This window comes from Rhinoderma darwinii, chromosome 2, assembly GCF_050947455.1.
Source record: "Rhinoderma darwinii isolate aRhiDar2 chromosome 2, aRhiDar2.hap1, whole genome shotgun sequence".
Taxonomy (NCBI): domain Eukaryota; kingdom Metazoa; phylum Chordata; class Amphibia; order Anura; family Rhinodermatidae; genus Rhinoderma; species Rhinoderma darwinii.
The window spans coordinates 374,419,718-374,447,635 of NC_134688.1; the positions used below are offsets into that span (position 1 = coordinate 374,419,718).

At 40.4% G+C, this 27,918-nt stretch overlaps 1 protein-coding gene across 3 annotated transcripts in view; it reads right to left on the reverse strand.

Annotated features, from left to right (window-relative positions):
* Positions 1-1,104: 1,104 nt before the first annotated feature.
* LOC142741362 (EF-hand calcium-binding domain-containing protein 4B-like) overlaps positions 1,105-27,918 on the reverse strand; it is a 118,475-nt gene continuing 91,661 nt past the window's right edge. For all 3 annotated transcript variants that reach the window (XM_075850742.1, XM_075850743.1, XM_075850741.1), the window contains exons 12-16: positions 22,784-22,865; positions 13,015-13,129; positions 12,093-12,194; positions 7,061-7,137; positions 1,105-2,506 (exon numbers count right to left, since the gene is read on the reverse strand). In XM_075850742.1, the coding sequence (XP_075706857.1) occupies positions 2,416-2,506; positions 7,061-7,137; positions 12,093-12,194; positions 13,015-13,129; positions 22,784-22,865 (467 nt within the window). In that variant the 3' untranslated portion in view covers positions 1,105-2,415. The remainder of the gene's footprint in view (positions 2,507-7,060; positions 7,138-12,092; positions 12,195-13,014; positions 13,130-22,783; positions 22,866-27,918) is intronic.

Genomic DNA, 27,918 nt, shown 5'->3' on the forward strand with positions numbered 1-27,918 from the left:
CTTTGCTTTAATTCCTGTGAAACGTTTAAAGGGTTAAGAAACTTTCTAGATGCTGTTTTGAATACTTTGAAGGGTGACGTTTTTAAAATGGGGGGACTTTTTGGTGGTTTCTAATATATAAGGCCCTAATAGCCACTTCACATCTGAACTGGTCCCTGTAAAAATAGCCTTTTGACATTTTCTTGAAAATGTGAGAAATTTCTGCTAAAGTTCTAAGCCTTGTAACATCCTAGAAAAATAAAAGGATGCTCAAAAAAACTATGTCAATCTAATGTAGACATATGAGGGATGTTAATTAGCGACTATTTTGTGTGGTATAACTGCCTGTCTTACAAGCAGATACATTTAAATTGAGAAAAATGCTAATTTTTGCAATTTTTCGCTACATTTTGGTGTTTTTCACATTGAAATACTGAATGTATCGCGCAAATTTTGCCAGTAACATAAAGTCCAATGTGTCACGAGAAAACGATCTCAGAATCGCTTGGATAAGTTAAAGCATTCCGAAGTTATTTCCACATAAAGTGAAACATGTCGGATTTGAAAAATGAGGCTCTGTCAGGAACGTCAAAAGTGGATAAAGAGGGAAGGGGTTAAGTACTTTAGTTATTTTTACATTTAACAGTTTTGGTACATTTTCCACATTGAGATTTTATCTAGTTATTCAGTTTATATGAATTGACTTACTGGTTTTGTAAATAAATCATCTAAATCATTTTTACATTAGGGGTACACCATCCATGAGACAAGGTGAGGACATTGCCTTAGATGGCACCTTTTCCTGCCTGCAGGGGGCACCATTTTGGGAGATATACAGTTCATCTGCATATATTCCCCACCTCCAATGTGGGAAGAGGCTCCTTTTCACTTTTCTCCTCAGGTAGCAAAAAGGCTAGAAGCACCCCAGAAACTGCCCACAAACTGCACGGTGTGAACAAGATCATTTTCTTGAACCTCAATGCTGTCAATTGCATTAAAATGTCATGTATTTAGATAAAATATGAAACCACAAGAATGACATGTTTACACATAATTTTTAACAAATTATAAAGTATTTATTACTTATTCTACAAAAAACTTACAAAATGTTTACAAAGCAGCCCAATTATTAATACAGCACATCTTTTCTAAATATTGATTATCGATAGCGGCCAAAAATAGCAGAAAATGTATGGAGCTAATTTTTATACAATGCCACCGATGATATAACACTGCGGTATATTATGTGTTAACATACTGTATGAATATTTTCCGTGGTTCAGTTTGCAGTAATGTTTACATTCTGGCTATTAACCCTTTAAAAACTCTAATAAAAGGTGTTTGCCCTCATATAAACTTTTACATTTTGAAAGTGAAATTATAAATACAATCATACCTCCTCATGACCTGACAATTCAGGGGAGACTGAAGTTAAGCAATCCCCCCAAGTCATTACCACAGAAGTTAGGCAATCCAAAGTACGATTTTTGCGAGATTCTCACACTGGAGAACAGTAGAAAAGACATGTATGTAAAAAGATAGTCTCACTTACAAAAAAAACAAAACGTGAATCGGAAGGGTTAAAGGTGTTTTCCAACAATTTAAAGTTATAGCATATCACTAGGATTCGTGATTATTGATTGACCGACTACTGTGAACACCACCAATCATGAGGGCAAAATGACCACAGTGCTAGTAGACTGCAGTGGCCACTTTGGATTTTTTTTCCCTGCACAGTGCCGCTCCTGACCCGCTGCTGTGCACATTTACGTAAATAGAGTTGTGTCAAAGGAACCACGGCTCCCTCTGTTCTCAGGATGGGTCATAAAAAATATGGCATATAGTAGTATTATGTCATGTCTTATCCCCGGAATAGCCCTTTAGGGTGGTTTTACAAACAATGTTTTTCGTAAAAAAAAAAAAGGCTGCCGTTTTTGTGGTCGTTTTTCATGCAGCTTTTTCAACCAAATCTAGAAGTGTATTCAAAAGGAATGGGAAATATAATGGAAGGTCTTATGGTCCTCTTTCCTGCCGGATCCACTTCTGGCTTTATCTAAAAAAAAAAAACAGTATAAAAAACTACAGTGGTGTTTTTCCAAAAAATGCTTTGTTGCGAAACCACCCTTGAGGAGCCAAAAATAAATTGTTAATTTTTTTTGTCAGGGAATGGAATTCAATGGTGACTACCATTCCTCTTGATGCCAGTTCTTTAGACACAGCTACAATAGCTTTCTAAAGTGAGGCTCAGTGAAAAAGAACCCTAAGCTTCCGCACCCATAACCCCCAGGGATTGGAAGCTAGAAACATTTATATTATATGAGGGAAACGAATCATAAATAGGAGACGCTACAGTGCAATGTTGAATTTAAAATTCTGTTCCCCTTTCACTAAAAACAGAAATCTTTAGAATCTTTAATGCAGACAAGACATGTAGATTTAGGTGCAACATCTTGTTTTCTTCAGACTCGTAGATCTTTTTAATGTTACCACATTATTTTTCATATTGTCCTCATGCTCCTTTAGAGACCTGGTGAAGCAAACACATTTCAATAAAAAATATATTTTTATGTTTTTGATTTTCTCAAAAATGTAAGAACCATAGGTTTACCAGAAAATGTTAGGCCAGGATCACACACACAGTTTTGATGCAGTTTTTGGCTCAGTTTTTTTTAAACAAACACACAGATGGACACAAAAGAAAGGACATGCATCAGTATTTTCTTTATACCTCTTCTTCCTTTTGGATCCAAAAACTGCATCAAAACTGTGTGTGTGATCCTGGCATTAGGGTGCAGTCAGATTATGTTACAGACGTTTTCTGCAACTGACTTTCAGTTCCATTCATCTGAACGAGACTTGCAGAAATGCATACACTTGCGGCAGAAACAACCCCATTTAAACGAATGATATGCAGATATTTCTTCGACGTAATCTGTCGCATTTGAATGCACCCTTAGGCCAGGATCACACACACAGTTTTGTTGCCGTTTTTGTGACAGTTTTTGGCTCAGTTTTTTGGGCCAAATAGTGGACCCAAAGGGCATGACCACACATGGCGGAATTCCTCCGCAACTGTCCGCATCAATGCCGCACCTAATCCGGGTTGCGGATTACGGCTGCGGATCTGCACAAAATGTGCAGAAAATTGATGCGGACTAGCTGCTGCGGACTGCGGGAAAAGTGCTTCCCTTCTCCCTATCAGTGCAGGATAGAGAGAAGGGACAGCACTTTCCCTAGTGAAAGTAAAAGAAATTCATACTTACCGCCCGTTGTCTTTATGACGCGTCCCTCCTTCGGCATCCAGCCCGACCTCCCTGGATGACGCGCCAGTCCATGTGACCGCTGCAGCCTGTGCTTGGCCTGTGATTGGCTGCAGCCGTCACTTACACTGAAACGTCATCCTGGGAGGCCGGACTGGAGACAGAAACAGGGAGTTCTCGGTAAGTACGAACTTCATTTTTTTTTACAGATACATGTATATTGGGATCGGTAGTCACTGTCCCGGGTGCAGAAACAGTTACTGCCGATCGCTTAACTCTTTCAGCACCCTGGACAGTGACTATTTACTGACGTCTCCTAGCAACGCTCCCGTCATTACGGGAGCCCCATTGACTTCCTCAGTCTGGCTGTAGACCTAGAAATACATAGGTCCAGCCAGAATGAAGAAATGTCAAGTAAAAAAAGCAAGACGCATCCGCAGCACACATGACATGTGCATGACAGCTGCGGACTTCATTGCGGAACTTTGAATCTCCATTGAAGTCAATGGAGAAATTCCGCCATGAGTCCGCCACTGCTCCGCAACAGACAGAGCATGCTGCGGACACCAAATTCCGCTCCGCAGCCTATGCTCCGCAGCGGAATTGTACGCATCGTGTAAACGAACACTGCTAAATTAAAGTGAAAGTCAATGTAGAAACGGCTCCGCTGCGGATTAACGCTGCGGAGTGTCCGCAGCGGAATTTAAGTGCAATTCCGCCATGTGTGAACCCGCCCAAAAGGTAGGAAAGTTATAAAAGAAAGAACTGATGTACCTCCTTTGTTTTGTGCCCACTTGTGTTTGGCTCAAAAAACGGGCCCCAAAACTGCCACAAAAACTGCATTAAAACTGCGTATGATCCTGGCCTTAGAACCACTATTAAAGGGTAACTATTATTTTTCTTTTTTTTAAAAAAATATTGTATAGGGAAGGCGATTTCAAGAAATATTGCAATATACTTTATCAACCAATTCAGCCTCCTTTTATTGCAAAACTGTTCCTGAACTGCTGCCCTATCCCCTAAGCTACTGGCCGTTGCTAGAGAAAATCTGTATTCAGCGCTGTCAGACTGACTGCAACTAGTCTGTATGGTGTACACTTCATGCTGCCTGCTCCTGAAACCTGATGTACACAATGTCTCAGTGCATCGGGTATTTCTACAACAGACTGTTTCAGTTTGTTCCTAATAAGGCCATGTCCAGACGTGGAGGAATTGCTGTTGAATTCCGCTGCGGACAGTCCTCAGTGGAATTCTGCAGCAGCCGTTTTTTACATTTGTTTCTATACATTTTTAGGAAACTTAGTTCAGATGTTGCGAAAAATAACTGTGCGGAAATTAGGCTGCGGGGCAGAATTTCTCCTCCGCAGCATGTACATTACATTGTGGAGAAGCAGCAGAATTTCACTGTGGATTTCAGCCTTTGCAATGCAAAAACTGAAATCTGTGACAAGTCCGCTGTGATATCTGCAACGTCTGAATTACCTGTCAAATATGCAGATGTTGGTGCAGATTCATTGCTTAATTGCCCCGAATCTGCACCAACATTTGCAGCGGAAAAATTCTGCTACGTGTGAACGTGGCCTAACCAGTCACGCTGATCTTATCTCCCTGCCAGACGCTTTGATAAATGAGGGATGAGCGAGGAAATCCAGCCGGGGATGTTCACACGAAGGGTAAATATTTTCGTTGTGCATAATTTCTGTTGCATAAAATTTCTGTTTTCCATGGTGTCATTTTGCACAAATATTTTTTCTCGCTGTGGAAAATTTTTCCACTAAATACCCAATGTGTTGCGGATTTTGGATGCAGAATTTCTTCATAGACTACCCGTTAGTGACCGCCAATACGCCTTTTAACGGCGGCCACTAACGGGCTTTATTCTGATGCATATGCCTTTTTACGGCACTGCATCAGGATAAAGTAAACAGAGCAGGGAGCCGTCAAATCTCCCTGCTCTCAGCTGCTAGAGGCAGCTGAGGGCTGGGGGCGTCCCTGCTCTGCCGTGTGAGATCGATATTAGTATCGATCTCACCCGTTTAACCCTTCAGATGCGGTGCGCAATAGCGTGCACCGCATCTGAGTGGTTTTGGAGAGAGGGAGGGAGCTCCCTCTCATCCCACTGACACCCGGCGATACGATCGCCGAGTGTCTGTGTCTCTAATGGCAGCCGGGGGCCTAATAAAGGCCCCCAGGTCTGCCTGGAGCGACTGCCTGCTAGATCATGCCGGAGGCATGACCTAGCAGATGCCTGTCCGTTTTAAACGGACAGGCAGTAATACACTGCAATACAAAAGTATTGCAGTGTATTACAATAGTGATCGGAGAATCGCATATTATAGTCCCCTAGTGGGACTAGTAAAAAAGTTAAAAAAAAGTTTAATAAAGTTAATGAAAAAAAAAATGTGGAAAAAAAATGAAAAACCCAGCTTTTCCCCTTACACAATGCTTTACTATTAAAAAACCAAAATAAAGTAAAAAAGTTACACATATTTGGTATTGCCGCGTCCGTAACGACCCCGACTATAAATCTATTACATTATTTAACCCGCACGGTGAACGCCGTAAAAAAATTAATAAAAGACTATGGAAAAATTGCTGTTTTCTGTGAATCCTGACTTTAAAAAAATGTTATAAAAAGTGATCAAAAAGTCGCATCTACTCCAATAAAAACTACAAGTCTTCCCGCAAAAAAAAAGCCCTCATACAACCGCATCGGTGAAAAAATGAAAACGTTACGGCTCTTCAAATATGGAGACACAAAAACAAATAATTTTGAAAAAAAAGCGTTTTTACTGTGTAAAAGTAGTAAAACATACAAAAACGATACAAATTTGGTATCGTTGCAATCGTAACAACCCGCTGAATAAAGTTATGGTGTTATTTATATCACACGGTAAACGCCGTTGATTTAAGATGCGAAAAAGGGTGGCAAAATTTCAGGTTTTTTTCTATTCCCCCCCAAAAAAAAGTTAATAAAAGTTAATCAATAAATAATATGTCCCCCAAAATGGTGCTATTAAAAAGTACAACTTGTCCCGCAAAAACAAGACCTTATACAGCTATGTCGACGCAAAAATAAAAGAGTTATAGCTCTTGGAATGCGACGATGGAAAAACGTAAAAAATGGCTGGGTCATTAAGGTCTAAAATAGGCTGGTCATTAAGGGGTTAATGTTATTTAAAAAAATATGCAATAGTCATTCAGCAGGAAAAAGTGCAAAAAAATTTGTATTGTAGGCTTCGTTCACATCTGCATCAGGGTCCCGTTCTGACGTTCAGTCTGAGCTTCCTGTCAGAACGGGACCCTGACTGAAACAAACGGAAACCATAGGTTTCCGTTTGCATCACCATTGATTTCAATGGTGACGGATCCGGTGCCAATGGTTTCCGTTTGTCTCAGTTGTGCAAGGGTTCCGTCGTTTTGTCGGAATCAATTACGCTATTTATTCCGTCAAAACAATGAAACCCTTACACAATGGGGACAAACGAAAACCATCTGCACCGGATCCGTCACCATTGAAATCAATGGTGATGCAAACAGAAACCTACGGTTTCCGATTGCATCAGTCAGGGTCCCGTTCTGACGGGAAGCTCCGATGGAACGTCAGAACGGGACCCTGACGCTGATATGAACGAAACCTAAAAAGAGAATTATGCTGGAAGATAATGTATTGCAGAATATGTGGCGTATTTTTACACCACATCTGAATTTACCTCAAAGCTGAGGGTTTATTCCATTGCATCAAGTCTAGGCAAACCACCGGGACATGTCATATCCTGCAATTAGCAAAATATAATTAAAACTGCACAGAATTCTATTACCTGACTATCTGTACCAGTGATTCGGTGATGTTTATTCCTGATGCTGCACTGCATTCCGTGAATAGTAGCTTGTACTCCTAGAGGAAAAGGACATATTTTATTTACATTGGAATGTATTTATATTGAGTGGACACAATATCAGCACCCTTCGGGACCTATAAAGTGACTCTATCACTGCCTAAAAAAAAAACTAAACTAAAGTGATCAGTAAATGGCCATGTGGCACACCTGATTTTTTTATGTGGTAATAACTCCGGAATTCTTTTACCTATCCAAGCGATTCTGATATTGTTTTCTCGTGACATATTGTACTTTATGATAGTGGAAAAATTTGGTTGATAAATTCAATATTTATTTGTGAAAAACACCAAAATGTAAAGAAAATTTGCAAAAATTAGCATTTTTCTAAATTTAAATGTATCTGCTTGTAAAACAGATAGTAATACCACACAAAATAGTCACTAGTTACCATTTCCCATATGTGTACTTTATATTTGCATCGTTTTTTGAACATCCTTTTATTTTTCTAGGACGTTACAAGGCTTAGAACTTTAGCAGCAATTTCTCACATTTTCAAGAAAATTTCAAAAGGCTATTTTTACAGGGACCAGTTTAGTTCTGAAGTGGTTTTGAGGGCCTTATATATTATAATCCCCCAATAAATCACCCCATTTTGAAAACTGCACCCCTCAAAGTATTCAAAACCGCATTCAGAAAGTTTCTTAACCCTTTAGGTGTTTCACGGGAAATAAAGCAATGTAGAGGGGAAATTTACAAATTTCTCTTTTTTTTGCCGAAATTCATTTGTAATAAAAAAAATTGTGTAACACAGAATATTTTACCAGAGCAATACAACTCAATATTTATTGCCCAGGTCCTGCAGTTTTTAGGAATATCCCACATGTGGCCCTAGTGCCCTAATGAACCGAAACACCGGCCTCAGAAGCAAAGGAGCACCTAGTGGATTTTGGGGCCTGCTTATTTTTAGATTATATTTTAGGCACCATGTCAGGTTTGAAGAGGTCTTGTGGTGCCAAAACAGTGTAAACTCCCCAAAAGTGACCCCCATTTTGGAAACTAGACCCCTCAAGGAATTTATCTCGGGTATAGTTAGCACTTTGACCCCACAGGTATTTTGCTATATTTAATGGAGTTAGTCTGTGAAAATGAAAATCTCCTTTTTTTCTGAAATAACATAGAAAGTTTTAAAATCTACAAGGAATAAAGAAGAATATGCACTCCAACATTTGTAAAGCATCTTCTCACGATTATGGAAATACCCCATATGTGGTAATAAACTGCTGTTTGGACCCACGGCAGTGCTCAGAAGGGAAGGAGCGCCATTTGGATTTTGGAGCGCAGATTTTGCTGGATTGGTTTTTAGTGCCATGTCGCGATTGCAATGCCCTGGAGGGAACAAAACACTGGAAGCACCCCAAAAGTGACCCCATTTGGGAAACTACACCCCTCAAGGAATTTTTCTAGGGGTATAGTAAGCATTTATACCACACAGGTTTTTTGCAGAATTTAGTAGAATTAGGCCGTGAAAATGAATATCAACATTTTTGTCCACTAAAATGTTGAATTTTTTCATTTTCACAAAGGACAAAGGAGAAAAAGTCACCGTAAATTTGTAACGCAATCTCTACCGAGTATGACAATACCCCACATGTGGTAATAATTTTTTTTTTTAATAGAAAATAATTAACCTTTGCAAGACTGATCCTTTTTTGCTTTTCCATTTTAGTTTTTCACTCCACGCCTTCCAAACGCCATAACTTCTTTATTTTTCCATAAATTGAGCGGTGTGAGGGCTTATTTTTGACAGGACGAGCTGTAGTTTTTATTGGTACCATTTTTTGGTACATGCAACTTTTTGATCACTTTTTATTACATTTTATTTAGAGCTTTGGTGACCAAAAACAGTGATTTTGGCATTTTAAATTATTTATTTCTTACAGTGTTCATAATGCGCTATAAATGACAATTTAACTTTATTCTGCGGGTCGGTACGATTACGGCAATACCATATGTATATAGTTTTTTTTTATGTTTTGCAGCGTTTGCACAATAAAATCACTTCTTTATAAAATTTAGAGCTGTAACTTTTTTATTTTTCAGTCAAAAAAGCGGTGTAAGGGCTTGTTTTTTGCAGGACGGGTTGTAGTTTTTATTGGTACTATTTTTGGGTACATGCAACTTTTTGATCACTTTTTAGTTTGTTTTTTTTGCGGCGTTCACATTGCGTTAAAAATAACATTATAGTTTTATAGATTGGGTCGTTACGAATGCGGTGATACCAAATATGTGTACTGTATTTTAACGATTTCATTTTTTTTGCTATAATAAGAGACTTATTATAAGAAAAAATAATCTTTTATTTTTACACTTTTGTAAAACATTTTTATTAACTTCTTTTGCACTTTTTTTCTTTACTGTTTACTCTTTCTTTTTTTACCTGCAGCTCTGATCGCTACTAGAATACATTACACTACCTAGGTAGTGTAACGTATTCCAACTGTGAGTGTGACGTCAGTCACTCTGACAGTTAGTATACGACGAACAGCCAGAGGATGATCCTCATAGGCTTCCATACATGGCAGACCCGGAAGCCGTTGTCTGGCCCCCGGGTGCCATCACAAGCATTAGCAGCCCCCGCAATTGCATGGGGGCTGCTGATGTGCTACAAACCCCCTACATGTGGAGATCGCAATTGAGCCCCGCATGTAACGGGTTAATTGCTAAAATCAGCGGCAATGAGCCGCTGATCGGCAACAGTGGAGTGTCAGCTGTCAGGGACAGCTGACCTCCCGGTTCCCAATGCACACTGTCACGGACACTGTCACAGACACTGTCATCGACAGTGTGCATCGCAAACGACAGTGACGTCCTGTCACTCTGACAGAAAGTCTATCAGGAGGCTGGTCCTGATAGGCTTCCGTACATGGCAGACACAGAGGCCATTACTTGGCCTCCGATCGCCATGCTAGCCATCTGCAAACCTCACGATATCATTGTGAGGTCTGCCGATGTGCTAGAAACCCCTGAATGCGGTGATTGCAATCGATCACTGCAATCAAGGGGTTAATTGCCGAAATCAGCGGAAATAAGCCACTTATCAGCATACAGTAGAATTTTTGCTGTCAGAGACAGCTGGCCTCCCGGTTCCCGGTGCACACTGTCGCTGACAGTGTGCATCGGGAACCACGCAGTAACTGTTCGTCCCTGTACGCTAAGACACTGGCCACATGGACGTACAGTTGCATCGTGGTGCGCCTAGGGGTTAAAAGACACTTATTCTAAATCTGTAATTTTATCTTTCTACTCACTTGTGGACCGTACACACGGTCCCCCACACGGACCGTACGCTGCATACTGATGACAAGTGCAAGGAGTCCTCTCAATTATATCGCCGAGTTTAAGAATCCACTCTATGCATCAGCATGCAGCTCACAGACGGTTTGCAGGCTTACAAGGGTTGAATGCAAGTAAATGGAAAGCTAAAAATTACAGATTCAGAATAAACGTCTTTTAAGCTATTTACTGATCACTGTAGTTTAGGCCGGGCTCACACGGGTCAGATACGCTGCAGCACATTCCGTCCGAAAAACGACTCCACAACGTAGTGCAGTTTTTCGGGCAGAATTTTTTTTTCATACTTACCCCGGCCATTGTCATGGTGACTGCAACCCATGTGACCGCTGCAGCCTGTGATTGACTGCAGCGGTCACATGGGATTAAACGTCATCCCAGGAGGCCAGACTGGAGGAGAAAGCAGGAAGTTCTGGGTAAGTATATAAAAAAAAATTATTCCTGAATTGCGATTTTTGGGGCGGAATCACTGTGATTTCGCCACAAAGGTCGTAACACCTAAATATTTGTTGCAGGTTTTGCATCCCCATTGAATTCAATGGCGAAAACCCTTAACAGAAAAGAAGCATAAACGCAGCATAAATTGGAATGCTGCAGATTTACATTTCTCACCGCAGGTCAATTTATTAACGTTTTCACTGCATTGTTTTTCCACAGAATGCCATGAGATTTTCAAAATCTCTTCCACTTTGCTACTACTGTAAATGCTGTGGAATTTCTGCACAGATTTCCGCTATGGAAATTCCGCAGCGTTTACGCTATGTGGGAACCCAGCCTTAGAGGGGTTTTCGGAGGTGACAGAGTTTCTTTAAAGTCAGTAAATGTATTTTTTGTTTTTTTAAAGATATTATCAAAATTAAAACACTGCAGCAAAAATGCCACTTGTGGCTACAGATATTTTATTATGTACACCCTGAATGTAATAAAGGAACACAGACCTAAGGTCAATGCTGAAAAAATATAAGCGGTGATGGAATTTCCAGGTCTGCAGTATAAAATCTACCGTTTTCACAGTGAGAAGGAATTATTAGTTTGAGTACGTTTTGTTTGACTGTTGCATTCCCCTGCGTGGGGTTTCATGGTAGCAAATTGTGCTACTTCTCTTATGTCAAAAATCCAATAAAGTTATCTTGAAACTAAAAAAGGATTTTACATCTACGTAGGATGCTGTAAAATACAGACACGGGGCTCAACAGCATAATGTAGGGCACCCTAACAATTTGCAGCAGTAATATGGACGCATAAAATGCACCCATGTTAGGCCTTTTTCACATGGCAGTATTTTGGTCTGTATTTTGCATCAGTATGTAATGGAAAGATTTGCACCTATTGAGTATTTTGGACCCACTCCTGGTTTTGGCTTCAAAATACTGACCAAAATACTGCCACGTGAAAGAGGCCATATGCTCATGTAAGACTAGTCATAATTCAATTCTTGATTGGAGTCCTCATTTTTATGATGCTAAGCCCAGGCCACTTAAAAAGAAAGTTGCAAGGGTGGCATGAAAGTGAAAAGTGCAATTTTTTTTCAAAAGATAGGAGTGCACAAATATTTGCACCTTTTTTCTGCCAGAATACAGGCACAAATGACAGACTAAATCTTTCCCTATATTCATTAGCAAAATAGTAACTGGTGTCATAATATATAGTATACCCTTACTTGAGCCAACTTCTGTCCGTCATCAAACGTCACTTGTCTTTCAGCATCACAGTCTATTTTATTGCCGAGAAGAAGAATGATGATATCATCCATGACTTTTTCCTGTGAGTAAAGATAGTAGAATACTTTCACCAGCCAGAAACCGGTAAATTTGGAGGAGATTCTAAAACATGAATTCAGTGCATCTGTCCAGTTAAGAGATCTACATATCAATGAAGTCTACATCTAAGGGCTTGTCCACACGTTACGGAACTGCTGCAGAAAATTTCTGCAGCAATTCCGCAAAAACGAGTGGAAAAAACCGCACCATTTCCTGTGTTTTTTACTGCAGAAAATGGTGCGGATTTTGCTGCGTTTTTCTCAATGTTGGGAGATGGTGACATCTCCTCTGAAAAACGCAGCAATTCAGTCCACTTTCCGCAGCAGGAATTGACATGCTGCAGTACGAAAAATGTGCTTTGTTAAATCTCACCCACTTTGTTGCTACTGTATTCTGCTGCGTATTTTCCGTCTACAATTATGGCCGGAAAATACGCAGCAATTCCGCTATGTGTGGACAAGCCCTTATTGTGACCTCAAGGGGAGATTGTTGTGATGATCCAATAATACTTTAGTGGCAGGAGGGATAATCTCGTTGTTTTTTCTGCCATTATGATTATTTCAGACAATGAAAAATTGTTCAATAGATCCTAAAATCTCAAACCCACTAAAAAATTATTATCGACTGATAATACTAAGTAACTAGAAATCACATGTAGAATTGAGAATTTTCCTACTTAGGGCTATGGCGGCAGATATCGTTATGATTTTTGCAATTATTCCTATATCAATCTGATTCTTACATGTATCCTCCAAATTCCTTGCATGTGGGTTTACTTAAAATTCACACATTCTAGAATTTTATAGTGCATTATATACTTACTCGAACGCAGTTCAACCAGCGGCGCACAGCAGTGAACGTTTCCCTAGAAGTTATATCGTACATGATCACCATACCGTCTGCCTTTCTGAAAAACTGTTCTGTAATGCTATAAAACCTGTTAGAAATATGAATAATAGACAAATTAAATACAAGCTGTATTGCCCAAATTATTTTTTTTTACTAATTTAAACTATATACTGAAAAATATTACTTTTCTAATCTGTTTTCATTTTCTGATTGTATATTTTTCATTTGATTTTCTTAACCTGATTATAGGGCAACCATGTTGCCTGAGCTGCTGATCTGAGCTGTGAAAAGCAGTTCCAGAGATTTGCATTATAGCCGACACCTCGACAGAAGTAACTCCAGTCAGTGTTGTGGGCATGCTCTGTGAGATTTGCACGGTGTAGGGAAATCTTATGATTATGTTGGTCTCCATTCTGTTTTCTATGTATTTTCCTCCTTTCTATGGTCTCCCAATGATCTGTATTCAATTATCCACTCCCCCTTCCATCATCCACAGTGATTACTTACTGCACCTCAACTCTTAGTGGAGATGGCGCCTACAGCCCTTGCTATATTTTCCACCCATGGTTACATATAAACATGTAAATAATGACAGTAACTTTTCTTAGATTGTGGTAGGTATTAATAAAGCAATAACTTTATCATTAATTTGTGAGTCCCAAAAATGTCCACTAATTGGGTGATCTGGATGGACAGGTGAACAACTTTTTATCAATTTAAGAATTTATAATATTTTTCCATTCAGAAAGTTACTTCCAAGTAGGTGGACAGTTTCAATAGATTAAGTCAACTGGCAACTGATTGCAGATGTTCGTTCCCCGTTCTTTCACCTCACCCTTATTTCGTTGTCATATGAATAATATGAATGACAAGCTCAGTATAGGAGAATCCATCAGTAGTGCAGTTGTTAGTTTCTGCTTAATGAGAATGTGTTTACTTTTTATATTTTTTTTTTACTAATTAACCTCTTCCCCCTGCTTGCAATCTGGGCCGTAATGTCCAAGCAATTTTTTTCGTTTTTCCATCATCACATTCAAGGAGCTATAACTTTTTAATTTTCACGTGGAGATGGCTGTATGAGGACTTGTTTTTTGCGGGTTGAGTTGTATTTTTCAATGGCACATTTTTGGGGTATATAGAATTTGTTTATTAACTTTTATTATCTTTTTTTGGGGGGATATAAAAAAAACAGCAATTTAGCCATTGTTCTATGCATTTTACATTTACGTTGTTTACCGTGCGGCATATATAACCTTTATTCTATGGGTCGGTACAATTACGGCGATACCACATTTTTTATGTTTTACTACTTTTGCACGTAAAAACTCTTTTGAACTAAAATTATTTTATTTTGCATCACTGCTTTCCAAGAGCCATAACTTTTTTATTTTTCATTCGCCATATGAGGGCTTGTTTTTTGCAGTACTTCATTGGTACTATATTGGGGTACATGGAACTTATTGATTAACCTTTTATTATTATTTTTTTGGGGGGAGTGGGAAAAAGTAGCAATTTTTTTTTATTTTTTTTTTACGGCGTTCACCTTGCAGTTTAAATAATATGCTAACTTTATTTTTTGGGTCATTACGATTGCAGGGACACCATATTTGTGTAGTTTTTATTTTATTTTTACACTTTTACTAAAAAAAAAAATTTGATGGGAAAAAAATTGTTTTCATTTTTTTATGTGTACCTTTTTATACATTTTTATTTCACATTCTTTTTTCAGTCCCACTAGGGGACTTCGCTATGCGATCTTTAGATCGCAGATATAATACTTTGGTATACTTCGTATACCAAAGCATTACTGCCTGTCAGTGTAAGGGCATGGCCAGACGTGGCGGAATTGCTCTGGAATTCCGCTGCGGACAGTCCGCAGTGGACATATTCTTCATTGGTTTCCACACATTTTCAGTTTGGTTCGTGCTGACGTGGCGGAAAACTCCGCTGCGGACCATAGGCTGCGGTGCGGAATTGTGTTATACTGGCTGTTGCAGCCGTGTAGCGGACTTGTTGCGGACTCATTGCGCAATTTCTCCATTGACTTCAATGGAGATTCAAAATTCCGCAATGAAATCCGCAGATGCTATGTGTGTCGCGTTGCGTATTGTTTTTTTCAAACAGGATATTACTTCATTCTGGCTGGACCTATGTATTTCTAGGTCTCTAGCCAGACTGAGGCCCCATGCACACGAACGTATGTCTATGGGGCTCCCGTAATTACGGATGACTACGTGTGTTCATTCGTAATTACGGGAGCGTTGCTAGGCGACGTCAGGAGATAATTACTGTCCAGGGTGCTGAAAGAGTTAAACGATCGGCAGTAACTGTTTCAGCACTCTGGACAGTGACTACCGATCACAATATAGATCAACGTGTAAAAAAAATTGAAGTTCATACTTACCGAGAACTCCCTGCTTCTTCCTCCAGTCCGGCCTCCCGGGATGACGTTTCAGTCCAAGTGACGGCTGCAGCCAATCACAGGACAATCACAGGCTGCAGCGGTCACATGGACTGCCGCGTCATCCAGGGAGGTTGGGCTGGATGTCGAAAGAGGGACGCGTCACCAAGACAATGGCCGGGTAAGTATGAATTTCTTTTACTTTTACTAGGGAAAGGGCTGTCCCTTCTCTCTATCCTGCACTGATAGAGAGAAGGGAAGTACTCTTCACCTGAATACGCAACGGCTAATCCGCATCAATTTCCTGCACATTTTAGGCAAAGCCGCAACAGAATCTGCAACGCAGATTATGTGCGGCATTGATGCGGACAGTGTCGGCAGAAACACTCCACGTCTGGCCATGCCCTAAGGGTATGTTCACACGGCTTACTTTCTGATGTTTTTCGGGCCGTTGATTTCAATGGGAAATACGGCGTTCTGTTCCAACAGGCCGTTTTTTTACGCGGCCGTTTTTAAAAATGGCCGCGTAAAAAAACGCCGGCGAAAAAGAAGTGCATGTCACTTCTTGAGCTATTTTTGGATCCGTTTTCATTGACTCTATAGATAAACAGCTTCAAAAACGGCCGCAAATAACGCCACGAAAAACTCAAGTTTGCTTAAAAAACGGCTGAAAATCAGGAGCCGTTTTCCCTTGAAAACAGCTCCGTATTTTCAGACGTTTTGGATTTTATGTGTGCACATACCCTTATACTGACAGGCACGTCCTAAAGGTATATAGCCAGGGCAGATCTGGGGCCTTTATTAGGCCCTCGGCTGCCATGGCACCCCATCGGATGCCCGAAATTGCATTTGCGGGCCGCCGATGGGTGACAGAGGGAGCTCCTTCCCTCTGTAAACAACTCAAATGCAGCGGTCGCTAATGATCACAGCATTTGAGGGGTCAAACGGCCGCGATCAAAGTAAACTTTGATCGCTACCATTGGAGCAGGAGCCTGGCAGTCATTAGACAGCCAAGCCCCGGCTTCAGCCTGCACGGGACACCTGTGCAGGTCGTTTATTGGGCCGCCGTGAAAAGGCAACGTCCTAGAATAAAGCCCATTAACAACCGCCGTGAAAAGGCATATCGGCGGTCATTAAGGTGTTAAAAATATATACTGAATTTCTTTACATGTTTATAAAGGCAGCCGTCTTGCCTGAGCTGCTGAAATAGCAGTTGAGAGCTTTGCTATACAGCAACCACATGGACATAAAAAACCTCACTGGTAAAATGATTTATTGACTTGCATGAGAGAGTGTTGTGGGCATGCTCTGTGTCATGTGCAGATGTCACTGGGCAGGGAGGAGGTGAGTGAGATATGTTCTTTACTTTTATCCTATTATCAGTAAAGTGATCCTTAATAAATTGACCTGCGGTGGGGAATTTGAATGCGCAGCATGTCAATATACTTTGTTTTTGTTGATTTTCTATTGCTGGTTTTCCCCATTGAATTCAATGGGGTTGCAAAACCCACACCAGATAGCCAAGTATTGCGACTTTTGCGGCGGAATCGCGAAACGTCATCTTAAGAGGCCGGCCTAGATGAAGTCAGAGGGCTGGCCTATTGTTATGGCTTCATCCTATGTGACCGCCACTGCAGCATTCTCCTGGGATGAAACATCATCCCAGGAGCCCGGCCGGTTAGAAGGCTGACTATGTGCTGCAGTTTTTCGCAGCGGACATTCTGGCCAGGTTGGTGCAGTTTGGTGTCGTTTTCCACCTGGAATTCCCTGTGACGCACAGGGCAGATACGCTGCGTGCTCTGCCACTGTTTTGCCACTTTTTATTTTCTTGTAAAAATTATAGGAATATATTTACCCCCAATACAATAAAATGTATAAAATAAAATATAACAAGGTGTTAAAAAAAAAACAACGAATAAACAATTGTATTTCAAAATAAGTAAAAAAAATTCAATAAGCAATATGATATACATATATTTGGTATTCACATAATCCAAAATCTACAGCTTGTCCGGCAAAAACAAGACCTCACACGACTACATTGAATAAAAATTAAAAAAGTTTTCTCCAACCGTTTGCAGGGGAGCAAACAATTCTACTGCTCTTTAAGGCCAAAATCAGAGACATAATAAGGCCTTATTCACACAGTGCAGATTTGGTGCTGTGTAAAAAGGGACCTCTGTATAAGATTGCAAGTGTAAACGGCATGCACGCTACATTTCATATGTTGCTGATGGTCTGGCGGATTCTGAAGACGGGTAGTGACTTAGCAGATGGAGACGCCCCTTAAGGTGCCAGGGCATTCTTCTACAAGTAGTTGCTGCTCCCCAGCGTCTTAACGCCTGGGTGGGGTATGCTGTGGTAGGGGGTCGCATCCCTTTGACTAATAGTGACACCTAGGTTCAGCAGCCATCTTGAGGCACAGTCTGATCACTACACCTCAACCAAAGACCATGCAACGTGCTGTTCTGTTCTGCTGTTTAAGAGACTTTAGTCATACAGAAAAAATCAGCAATGTTTCGATACGTAGTAGTTATTTAGTCTCTCAATCTTGACCAATCATTACTTCGGGTCAGAACGTTGCTGATTTTTTTTTGTATGACTACTTGGGCACAATACATTTTGATTATTACCGGATGCTGTTACCTATACTACTACTTTAGAAGAATCTAGGATGGTGCACATTAAGTCTCAGATAAGCACCAAGGATTTTCCTGTAGATTGCCACTTTTTCATTTTCCTAGCCATATGAGACATATGACATATCAGACCCTTTTGGTTCTAAATATTTTCTGGTCCAATTATTCTAACAACTTCCTCGCTTTCCCTTTAGACAGATTAATTCAAACTGCTCTGCTAACAAACAAGAGATTCTGGAAACCTCTGTGACAGATCTCCTTCTGATGAAGGTCTTAGAAGTAGTCCCATCTCAGGAAAGAGGTCTAGGCGTATACTCTTCTGTTTTTCTCGTCCCAAAACTATCTGAGGGGTGGAGGATGATAATCGATCTCAGATACCTTAATTGCTGCATTCGCAGGAAAACATTCAGAATGGAGACAATCAGGTTGATGATCTCCATATTAGACCGATGAGATTTTATGGCCGCCCTAGAACTAAAGAATGTCTATCTTCACATCCTCAGATTTCCTTCTCACAGAAGATATTGGAGGCTAGCGGTGCAGCTCAAGGAGACCCTTCAGACATTTGCAATTCACTGCTCTTTCCTTCACAATTTATTCAGCACCCCACCTTTCATAAAGGTGGTACCTAGATGACTGGCTGATAAATGTTGTCACAAGGTAATTACTGCAGAAGCATGTCATGGTCAACTTCCTCCAGCAGCTCTGCTGGATGATAAACTGGGAGAAGTCAGGTGATGTTGTTTCAAGAATAAAGCAGAGCATAGGATTCATTATAGACTCCCAGGAGATGACCATTTATCTTCCTCCCACAAGGCAAGAGAGACTAATAACGGTAGTCAATTATATGTTAGTAACTCGCTCAATATCCATTAGAACGCTAATTAAAGTCCTAGGCTTGATGTGAGCAGCTGCTGATGCAGTCCCTTGTGTCACCTAGGATCCTTGCAGAAAGAGGTCTTATCATTGTGGAATCGCAACCAGTCTGGATTTAACAGAAATGCTCCCTGTCTTTCCATATCCTCTGATCCCTCAGATGATGGAAATAGCTCAAGTATGAGAAGTCCATGGTCAAACCCAAGTTGACGCTGTTGACAACAGATGCATCCCTACTAGGCTGAGGATCCCATTTAGAGGATATGTCATTACAAGGCACTTAAAGCCAGCTGGAAAGTCAAATGTCCTTAAACTTAAGAGTACGTAGTTTGTTATGTGCTCCTAGACAAAGATCATAGATCCTAGGGAAGGCGGTACAGATAAGATCAGACAAATTGTAATATGCATCAACAAGCAGGGAGGCATTTGATCAGAACCCCTTGTCAGGGAAGTAGGGAGGATCTTGTCCTGGAGGTGAACCTGTCGCATTTGGCTTCTGTTCACATCAGAGGATTCCTCAATGTTTTTCCTGACCGGGAAAATGGTCTCTTTAGGAGGTGGACCAAAAATATCTATGCTTTAAGGTCACCTTTCTTTTGGCCATCACTTCTGCCAAGAGAATAAATGATCTTCTGGCTTTTCCCTCCAGGTTTCCGAACATTATTTTCCAGCCACATAGGGATTTTCTATGCTTTCTCCTTACCTTTAATGCCTTAATTTCATAAATACTAATCATGTTATCTCCCTTCTGTTTTTTTGTCGTGATACCTCCTCAGAGGAGGACTCTAACCTCAATACTCTAGATCACTGGTCCCCAACGTTTTTTTAACCAAGGACCAGTTTCATGCAAGACAATTTTTTCACGGACCGGTGGGGGCGGTGGTTTGGGGTTTAGGGTCAGTTCACACATTGTGTAAATATTGCTGAAAATTCAAAGCATAATACAGTAGCAGCAAAGTGGATGAGATAGAACAAATCTCACCCACACGCTGCGTAAATAGTGAGCGGAAAAAACGACCAGAAATTGACATGCAGTGCGAAGTTTTATTCCGCAGCATGTCAATTGTATTTGCGTAAACGCTGCTTATTTGTTGAAGGTTTTCCCCATTAAATTCAATTGGGAGGTAAAACCCATAACAAATAGCATTTCTTACATTTATCGCGGGGGAATCGCAGCGATTCCGCCGCAAAAAATGCAACTCAGAAAAAAAAAATCCTATACTTACTCAGAAGTCTGTTTCTTCCTCCAGGATGACCTCCTGGGATGACGATTCATCCCAATTTGGTGCAGTTTTACGCCTGGAATTCCCTGCGGCCACCGCGACGGATACCAGATACTGCGGCTCGGTACCAAATGATCCACAGCTCGGCATTGGTTCGTGGCCCGGTGGCTGGGGATCACTTCTCTAGATAAATGCTTTTGCCTTAAATTCTACTTATCTAGTAGTGCTTCAATAAGGAGGGTTAATAATCTTCTTATTCTATAGGAAAAATATGGGCCTTAAGGTGTCCAAACCTACTCTTGGTGATGAAATAAGGAAACCATTAGACATTCCTATGAATCTCAGGGTTCTAAACCATTCACATTTTTAAAGGCCCATTCAACTAGGACAGTTTCTACCTTTTGGGCTGAAAAATGTTTTATTCCTCGGGATCATAATTGTAATGCAGCGTTTCTGAGGTCACATCATACCTTCATCAACCACTGTAGGATGAATGCTGGGATTTAAGAGCTGACGGCCTTTGATTGGTCTATACTAAACTCGGTTATTCAAGAGTACCCTCCCTACGGAGTTACTTCTTGCTAACTCCCTATTATTGTGCTGCTGGTAGGATTTAAGGGAAGCATTGATTTCTATTGGTTATCTGTTTTCCCTTAGGCCTAACAGCAGCACAAGCGTCCCACCCTATTTCTAACTATTTTTTTTGATAGAAAAACACAATGTCGGAGGGCCGAGTTCCGCCCTTATAGTATAGGGTGACTTTGTAGAATCTTATAAGTTAGATTTAAATGTAATCTGTCCTACCAGTTCACAGGCGCAGAAATACTTCATTATAGTGCTGCTGTTAGGACTAAGGGAAAACAGATTAACAATAGAAATCAATGCTTTCACACAACCAGTTTATAGCAGTTGGTACACGTCCTGGAGTCCCACAAGTCTGTGGATTCCTTATATTAAACCACAATGTTAAGATTTCAACACTAGGGGGCTCAGTTTGACTACAAATGAGAGAAGGAACCAGTTCAGTAGATAAACTGGATACAGTAGCTCCAAAAATAAAGGGTTTGGGTGTGTGAATAAAAAAAATAAAAAATCACCAGAAATCACAGAGCATAGAAAAGCTGTATATAATGAAAAACATCAACACAAATAATGAAACTAAAAAATCATGTCTATTACAGAGAAATTGGAAAAGAGTATAGTAAGATCACTAACAGAAAAATGCCACAATTATCCAAATAACTAAAAGCGTACATATTTTTTAAAAAAACAACCCAAAAAAGAAGTACAAAAAAAATTGTATATAATAAAAAATCTGTACAAATACAAACAAAATCACAAAAATGACAGGGATATATGAAAGGTGTTAATAATGAAACACTGAGAAATAATCAAAATTAAACCTCAAAAATATACAAAAGTGTGTAGTTAAGTTTGTATAAAAAACATAGCACAATAATATAAAATCACAACATGTAACAAAATATCAGGTAAACCCAACATAATAGCACACATTTTGCAATAAATTGAACCAGAGTGGGTGTGTGTAAAAAAAAAAAAAAAAATAACAAAGACAACACAAATAATGAAAAAATTATAAAAACACATAGAAATGGAATGTTTATAGATAGATAGATTATATACAATAAATAAAAATTACAAATGCAATATATGGACAAGCATTAGGACACCTGCACTTTATACCTACAGGAGCTTTTATGACACTCCATTCTAAATCCATAGGCGTTAATATATTGTTGCCCCTTCCTCCCCTGTTTGAAACTAAAACCGCTTCCGCTCTTCTGGGAAGACTTTCTACAAGATTTTGAAGTGTGTCTGTGGGAATTTTTGCCCCTTCATCCAGAAGAGCATTTGTCAGGTCAAGACACTGATGTTGGACAAGAGGGCCTGACTCACAATCTCCGTTCTAGTTCATCACAAAGGTGTTTAATTGGGGTTGAGGTTAGGGCTCTGTGCGGGCCAGTCAATTTTTTTCAAACCAAACTCACAGCACAGTCATGATGGAACAGAAACTGTCCCCACAAAGTTGGATGCATACAATTGTCCAAAATGTCTTGGTATGATGAAGCATTAGGATTTCCCTTCTCTGGAAATAGGGGGTCTAGGCCAACCCCTGAAAAACAACCCCATAGCATTATCACTCCTCCACCAAACTTTACAGTAAGCACAATGTAGTCAGGCAGGTAACATTCACCTGCCATTTGCCAAACCCAGATATATCAACATAAATTAACATAGCCTAAAAGATACAGAAATTAGATGGGCCTTAATTATCAAGACTACAGTAACAGAAACATTGGCCTTGTTGCCAATAGCAATTAATCAGAGTTCAGTTTAATTTCTTAACCTACTCTGAAAAAAAAAAAAAATTAAAACCGAGCAATGATTGGTTGGTTTGAGCAGCAAGATCAATGAGGCCGAATGTGCTGAGAGACAATGTCAGAGCCCTACCCCCAGACAGTTGGAGAAAGGGCACACACAATCGTGCTTCCATAACCTTCCATTCTGGAATGGTTACAAATATTGAAAATTATAAAACAAATGAAGCTTATTCAATAATCCTCGGAAATTTTTTTCCTTACCTCTCCTGTCCAGCAGTGTCCCACAACTGTAGTGCGTATTGTTTGTTTTCCACCACTAAGCTTTTAATGCGATAATCTATTCCTACAATATAAGAATATAATAAATATTAAACACTTCATGGAAGGCAAATCAGCAATACAAGTCTTCCGAATGTTCTACTACTACATCTCCAAAATGCAACTGTGATTCCATGCACCTGGTTTTCTAGAAAATTTGACTGGAACTGTGTATAGTGTGCCGTGTAAAACTGCAAAAGCAGAATGAAACTTTAATTCCTCTTCCGACACTTAAAAGGATATTTCCATCTCAGACATTTTGACATGCCATATACAGTATGTCTGAAAGATGTGGGTCCCAGCTCTGCGACCCGTACCTATCTTGTGATTGGAAGGTCGCCAACCCCTTTCCCGCCTGGTGAGATGGCAGCTGGATGCCGCATCAAGGCAGGGACTCAGTGGCAAGGTGGTCAGGATTACGGAATCAGGTGAGCTCGCTAAGCTACGCCGTTTCTGTAACTCCCATAGAAGTGAAGGGGAGATACAAAAACAGCGCAGCACGGCAAGCTACGCTGTTTCTGTAACTCTGGAGCTGGAACCCGCATCTATCAGACATTTATGGGATATCTTATGGATTCCATGTCCATCCCATGTCTGATCATTCATTAATTCATACAGATTTTTTTTTTACCGTAATTTTCGGACTATAAGTAAATATTGCTAAAAAGTCCCTGCTTCTTATATTCGGCAGTCAAGGGACCCGGCTGCGCTGTGTTTTACACCTGACACGCTGCTCTAACTGCCAGAAACAGCGCTGTCGGTGCTTACTCGACTCCGCTGTCTCCCGGCCACTTCCTGGTTAGGTGGTCAGGAGTTACAGAAATAGCTGAGTGCTCGCTGAGCTACGCTGTTTTCCGTAACTCCCATAGAAGTGAATGGGAGTTACGGAAACAGTGTAGTACCGTGAGCTACGCTGTTCTCGGAACTCGGTAGCTATGAAAACAACGTACATGGTCGAGTTACGGAAACAGCGTAACTCGCTGAGCTACGCTGCTTCCGTAACTCCCATAGAAATGAATAGTAGTTACGGAAACAGCAAAGCTCGCATGCTTCGCTGCTTCTGTAACTGCCATTCACTACTATAGGAGTTACGGAAACGGGGTAGCTTAGCGAGTTACGCTATTTCTGTAACTCATGCATTTATTTCAGTGTATTTTACCAGCCATCTAACGATCACTGGTTCAAGTCCCCTAGGGTAACTAATTAAATGTGTAAAAAATGTTAGATACATTTTCAGGAGTGTAAAAAAATAAACCTTTTCCCATTTTTCCCCAAGCACAATGTAAAAAATTTAATAAAAAAATTGATATTGCTGCGTCCGTAAAACGTCGAACAATATAGCATTATTTGACTTGAACGGTGAACGAGTAAAAAAAAAATAAAAAATAAAACCCCAGAATTGTTGTTTTTTGGTCACCTTAACTCTAAAAAAAATTAAATAAAAAGTGATTAAAAAAATCATATGTACCAAAAAATGGTGGCAATAAAAATTACAGCTCGTCCTGCAAAAAATAAGTCCTCACACCGCTCAATCGATGAAAAAATATAAAAGTTTTGGCTCTCGGAATGTGGTGAAACAGAACAAATTTTTTTTTTAAATCGTTTTTTCTTTGTAAAAGTAGTAAAATATGAAATTTTTCCTATTTTCTGTTGTCTAAAACCTGGGTGCGTCTTATAGTCAGGTGCGTCTTATAGTCCGAAAAATACGGTATATTATGGAAGTTGGATTTAAAAGACTGTTTTTTTTATACATTTTAGTATGTCATAACCTCAAACACATGTGCATCACAGCTTCCAGGACATTCCTATCTATAGGAAAATCCCTGAATACATCAATAATGTCATTTTCTTTTGATCAATGAGGAAGTCAGGGTTTCCTCTTTATGCAGTACATGTTGTTCTCTAAACTGTTCCTGGTCCTTTCACTGGAACTTGGGTGGTATTTGACATCTCTTGTTTGTTAACATGTGATCTTATATTAGGACATTAGACTTTCCTGTTGGTAAGATGTTTTCAAGAAGAATTCCTCATAAAATATTTGCTTCCTTAGCCCCTTCCCGCCCAATCACTTACAGTTACATCATCAGCACTAATGTGTTAGCGCCTTTTCACGTAACTGTAAAAACAAAGAAAAACTACGGATTGTGCCGCAACAAATAAGCCCTCACATAGCTCCGGTGGAGAAAAAATAAAAAAATCTCCTGCTCTCAGAATATTGCGACACAACATGTGCAGAGCATTCCTAAAGCAAATAAGATTGGGCACCATTTATCAGTGAGACAATGGCCACACATCTGTGGATAATTATTTATTGACTATACTATTATACCCTCTTATTATACCCTGATGTACTCCGCAACTTACATATGCCCCCACATTATAAACTAAAAATACTAGCAATACCCCAAACAAAACAACTACCAAGCTAAATCTGCGCTCCAAAAGCCAAATCACGCTCCCTCCCTTCTGAGCCCCACAGTGTGCCCAAACAGCAGTTGACGTCTACGTATATGGCATCGCCATACCTGAGGGAACCCGTTTAACAGTTTATGAGATATTTGTCTGCAGTGCCACAAACTAAGCACCACATATTGGGCACTAAAATGGCATATCAGTGGAAAATTGCAATTTTCACCTTGCACCATCCGCTGTGCGTTAATTTCGAATAAATAAAAAAAAACCTGCGGGGTCAGCATGCTAACTATAGCCGTAGATACATTCCTTGAGTCGTGTTGTTTCCAAAATGGTGTCACTTTTCGGGGGTTTCCACTGTTTTGGCACCACAAGACCTCTTCAAACCTGACATGGTGCCTAAAATATATTCTAAAAAAAGGAGACCCCAAAATCCACTAGGTGCTTCTTTGCTTCTGAGGCCTGTGCTTCAGACCATTAGCACACTAGGGCCACATGTGGGATATTTGTAAAAACTGCAGAATCTGGCCAATAAATGTTGAGTTGCGTTTCTCTGGTAAAACCTTCTGTGTTACAGAATTTTTTTTATTACAAATGAATTTCGGCAAAAAAAATAAAATTTGTAAATTTCACCTCTACTGAAATTTGCTTGAAAATGTGAGAAATTGCAGCAGGGCATGTCCGCGATGCAGATTCTGTTGCGGCTTTGCCTAAAATGGGCATTAAATTGATGCAGACTAGCCATTGCGTATTGAGGGGAAGATGGCTTCCCTTCTCTCTATCAGTGCAGGATAGAGAAAAGGGACAGCCCTATCCCTAGCAAAAGTAAAAAGAAATTCATACTTACCCGGCCGTTGTCTTGGTGACGCGTCCCTCTTTCGCCATCCAACCCGACCTCCCTTGATGACGCGGCAGTCCATGTGACCGCTGCAGCCTGTGATTGGCTGCAGCCGTCACTTGGACTGAAACGTCATCCTGGGAGGCCGGACTGGAGGAAGAAGCAGGGATTTTTCAGTAACTATGAACTTCTATTTTTTTTACAGGTTGATGTATATTGTGATCGGAAGTCACTGTCCAGGGTGCTGAAACAGTTACTGCCGATCGCTTAACTCTTTCAGCACCCTGGACAGTGACTATTTTCTGACGTGGTCTAGCAACGCTCCCGTAATTACGGGTGCAGACACGTAGTCACCCGTAGTTACGGGTGCACACACGTAGTCACCCATAATTACGGTAGCCCCATTGACTTCCTCAGTCTGGCTGTAGACCTAGAAATACATAGGTCCAGCCAGAATGAAGAAATGTCATGTTAGTAAAACCAATACGCTACGCAGCACACATACAGTGAAGGAAATAAGTATTTGATCCCTTGCTGATTTTGTACGTTTGCCCACTGTCAAAGTCATGAACAGTCCAGAATTTTTAGGCTAGGTTAATTTTACCAGTGAGAGATAAATTATATTAAAAAAAAAAAGGCAATCACATAGTCAAAATTATATATATTTATTTGCATTGTGCACAGAGAAATAAGTATTTGATCCCCTACAGACCATTAAGAGTTCAGCCTCCTCCAGATCAGTTACACGCTCCAAATCAGCTTGGTGCCTGCATTAAAGACAGCTGTCTTAAATGGACACCTGTATAAAAGACTCCTGTCCACAGACTCAATTAATCAGTCTGACTCTAACCTCTACAACATGGGCAAGACCAAAGAGCTTTCTAAGGATGTCAGGGACAAGATCATAGACTTGCACAAGGCTGGAATGGGCTACAAAACCATAAGTAAGACGCTGGGTGAGAAGGAGACAACTGTTGGTGCAATAGTAAGAAAATGGAAGAAATACAAAATGACTGTCAATCGACATCGATCTGGGGCTCCATGCAAAATCTCACCTCGTGGGGTATCCTTGATCCTGAGGAAGGTGAGAGCTCAGCCGAAAACTACACGGGGGAACTTGTTAATGATCTCAAGGCAGCTGGGACCACAGTCACCAAGAAAACCATTGGTAACACATCACGCCGTAATGGATTAAAATCCTGCAGTGCCCGCAAGGTCCCCCTGCTCAAGAAGGCACATGTACAGGCCCGTCTGAAGTTTGCAAATGAACATCTGGATGATTCTGAGAGTGATTGGGAGAAGGTGCTGTGGTCAGATGAGACTAAAATTGAGCTCTTTGGCATTAACTCAACTCGCCGTGTTTGGAGGAAGAGAAATGCTGCCTATGACCCAAAGAACACCGTCCCCACTGTCAAGCATGGAGGTGGAAACATTATGTTTTGGGGGTGTTTCTCTGCTAAGGGCACAGGACTACTTCACCGCATCAATGGGAGAATGGATGGAGCCATGTACCGTCAAATCCTGAGTGACAACCTCCTTCCCTCCACCAGGACATTAAAAATGGCTCGTGGCTGGGTCTTCCAGCACGACAATGACCCGAAACATACTGCCAAGTCAACAAAGGAGTGGCTCAAACAGAAGCACATTAAGGTCATGGAGTGGCCTAGCCAGTCTCCAGACCTTAATCCCATCCAAAACTTATGGAGGGAGCTGAAGATCCGAGTTGCCAAGCGACAGCCTCAAAATCTTAATGATTTACAGATGATCTGCAAAGAGGAGTGGGCCAAAATTCCATCTAACATGTGTGCAAACCTCATCATCAACTACA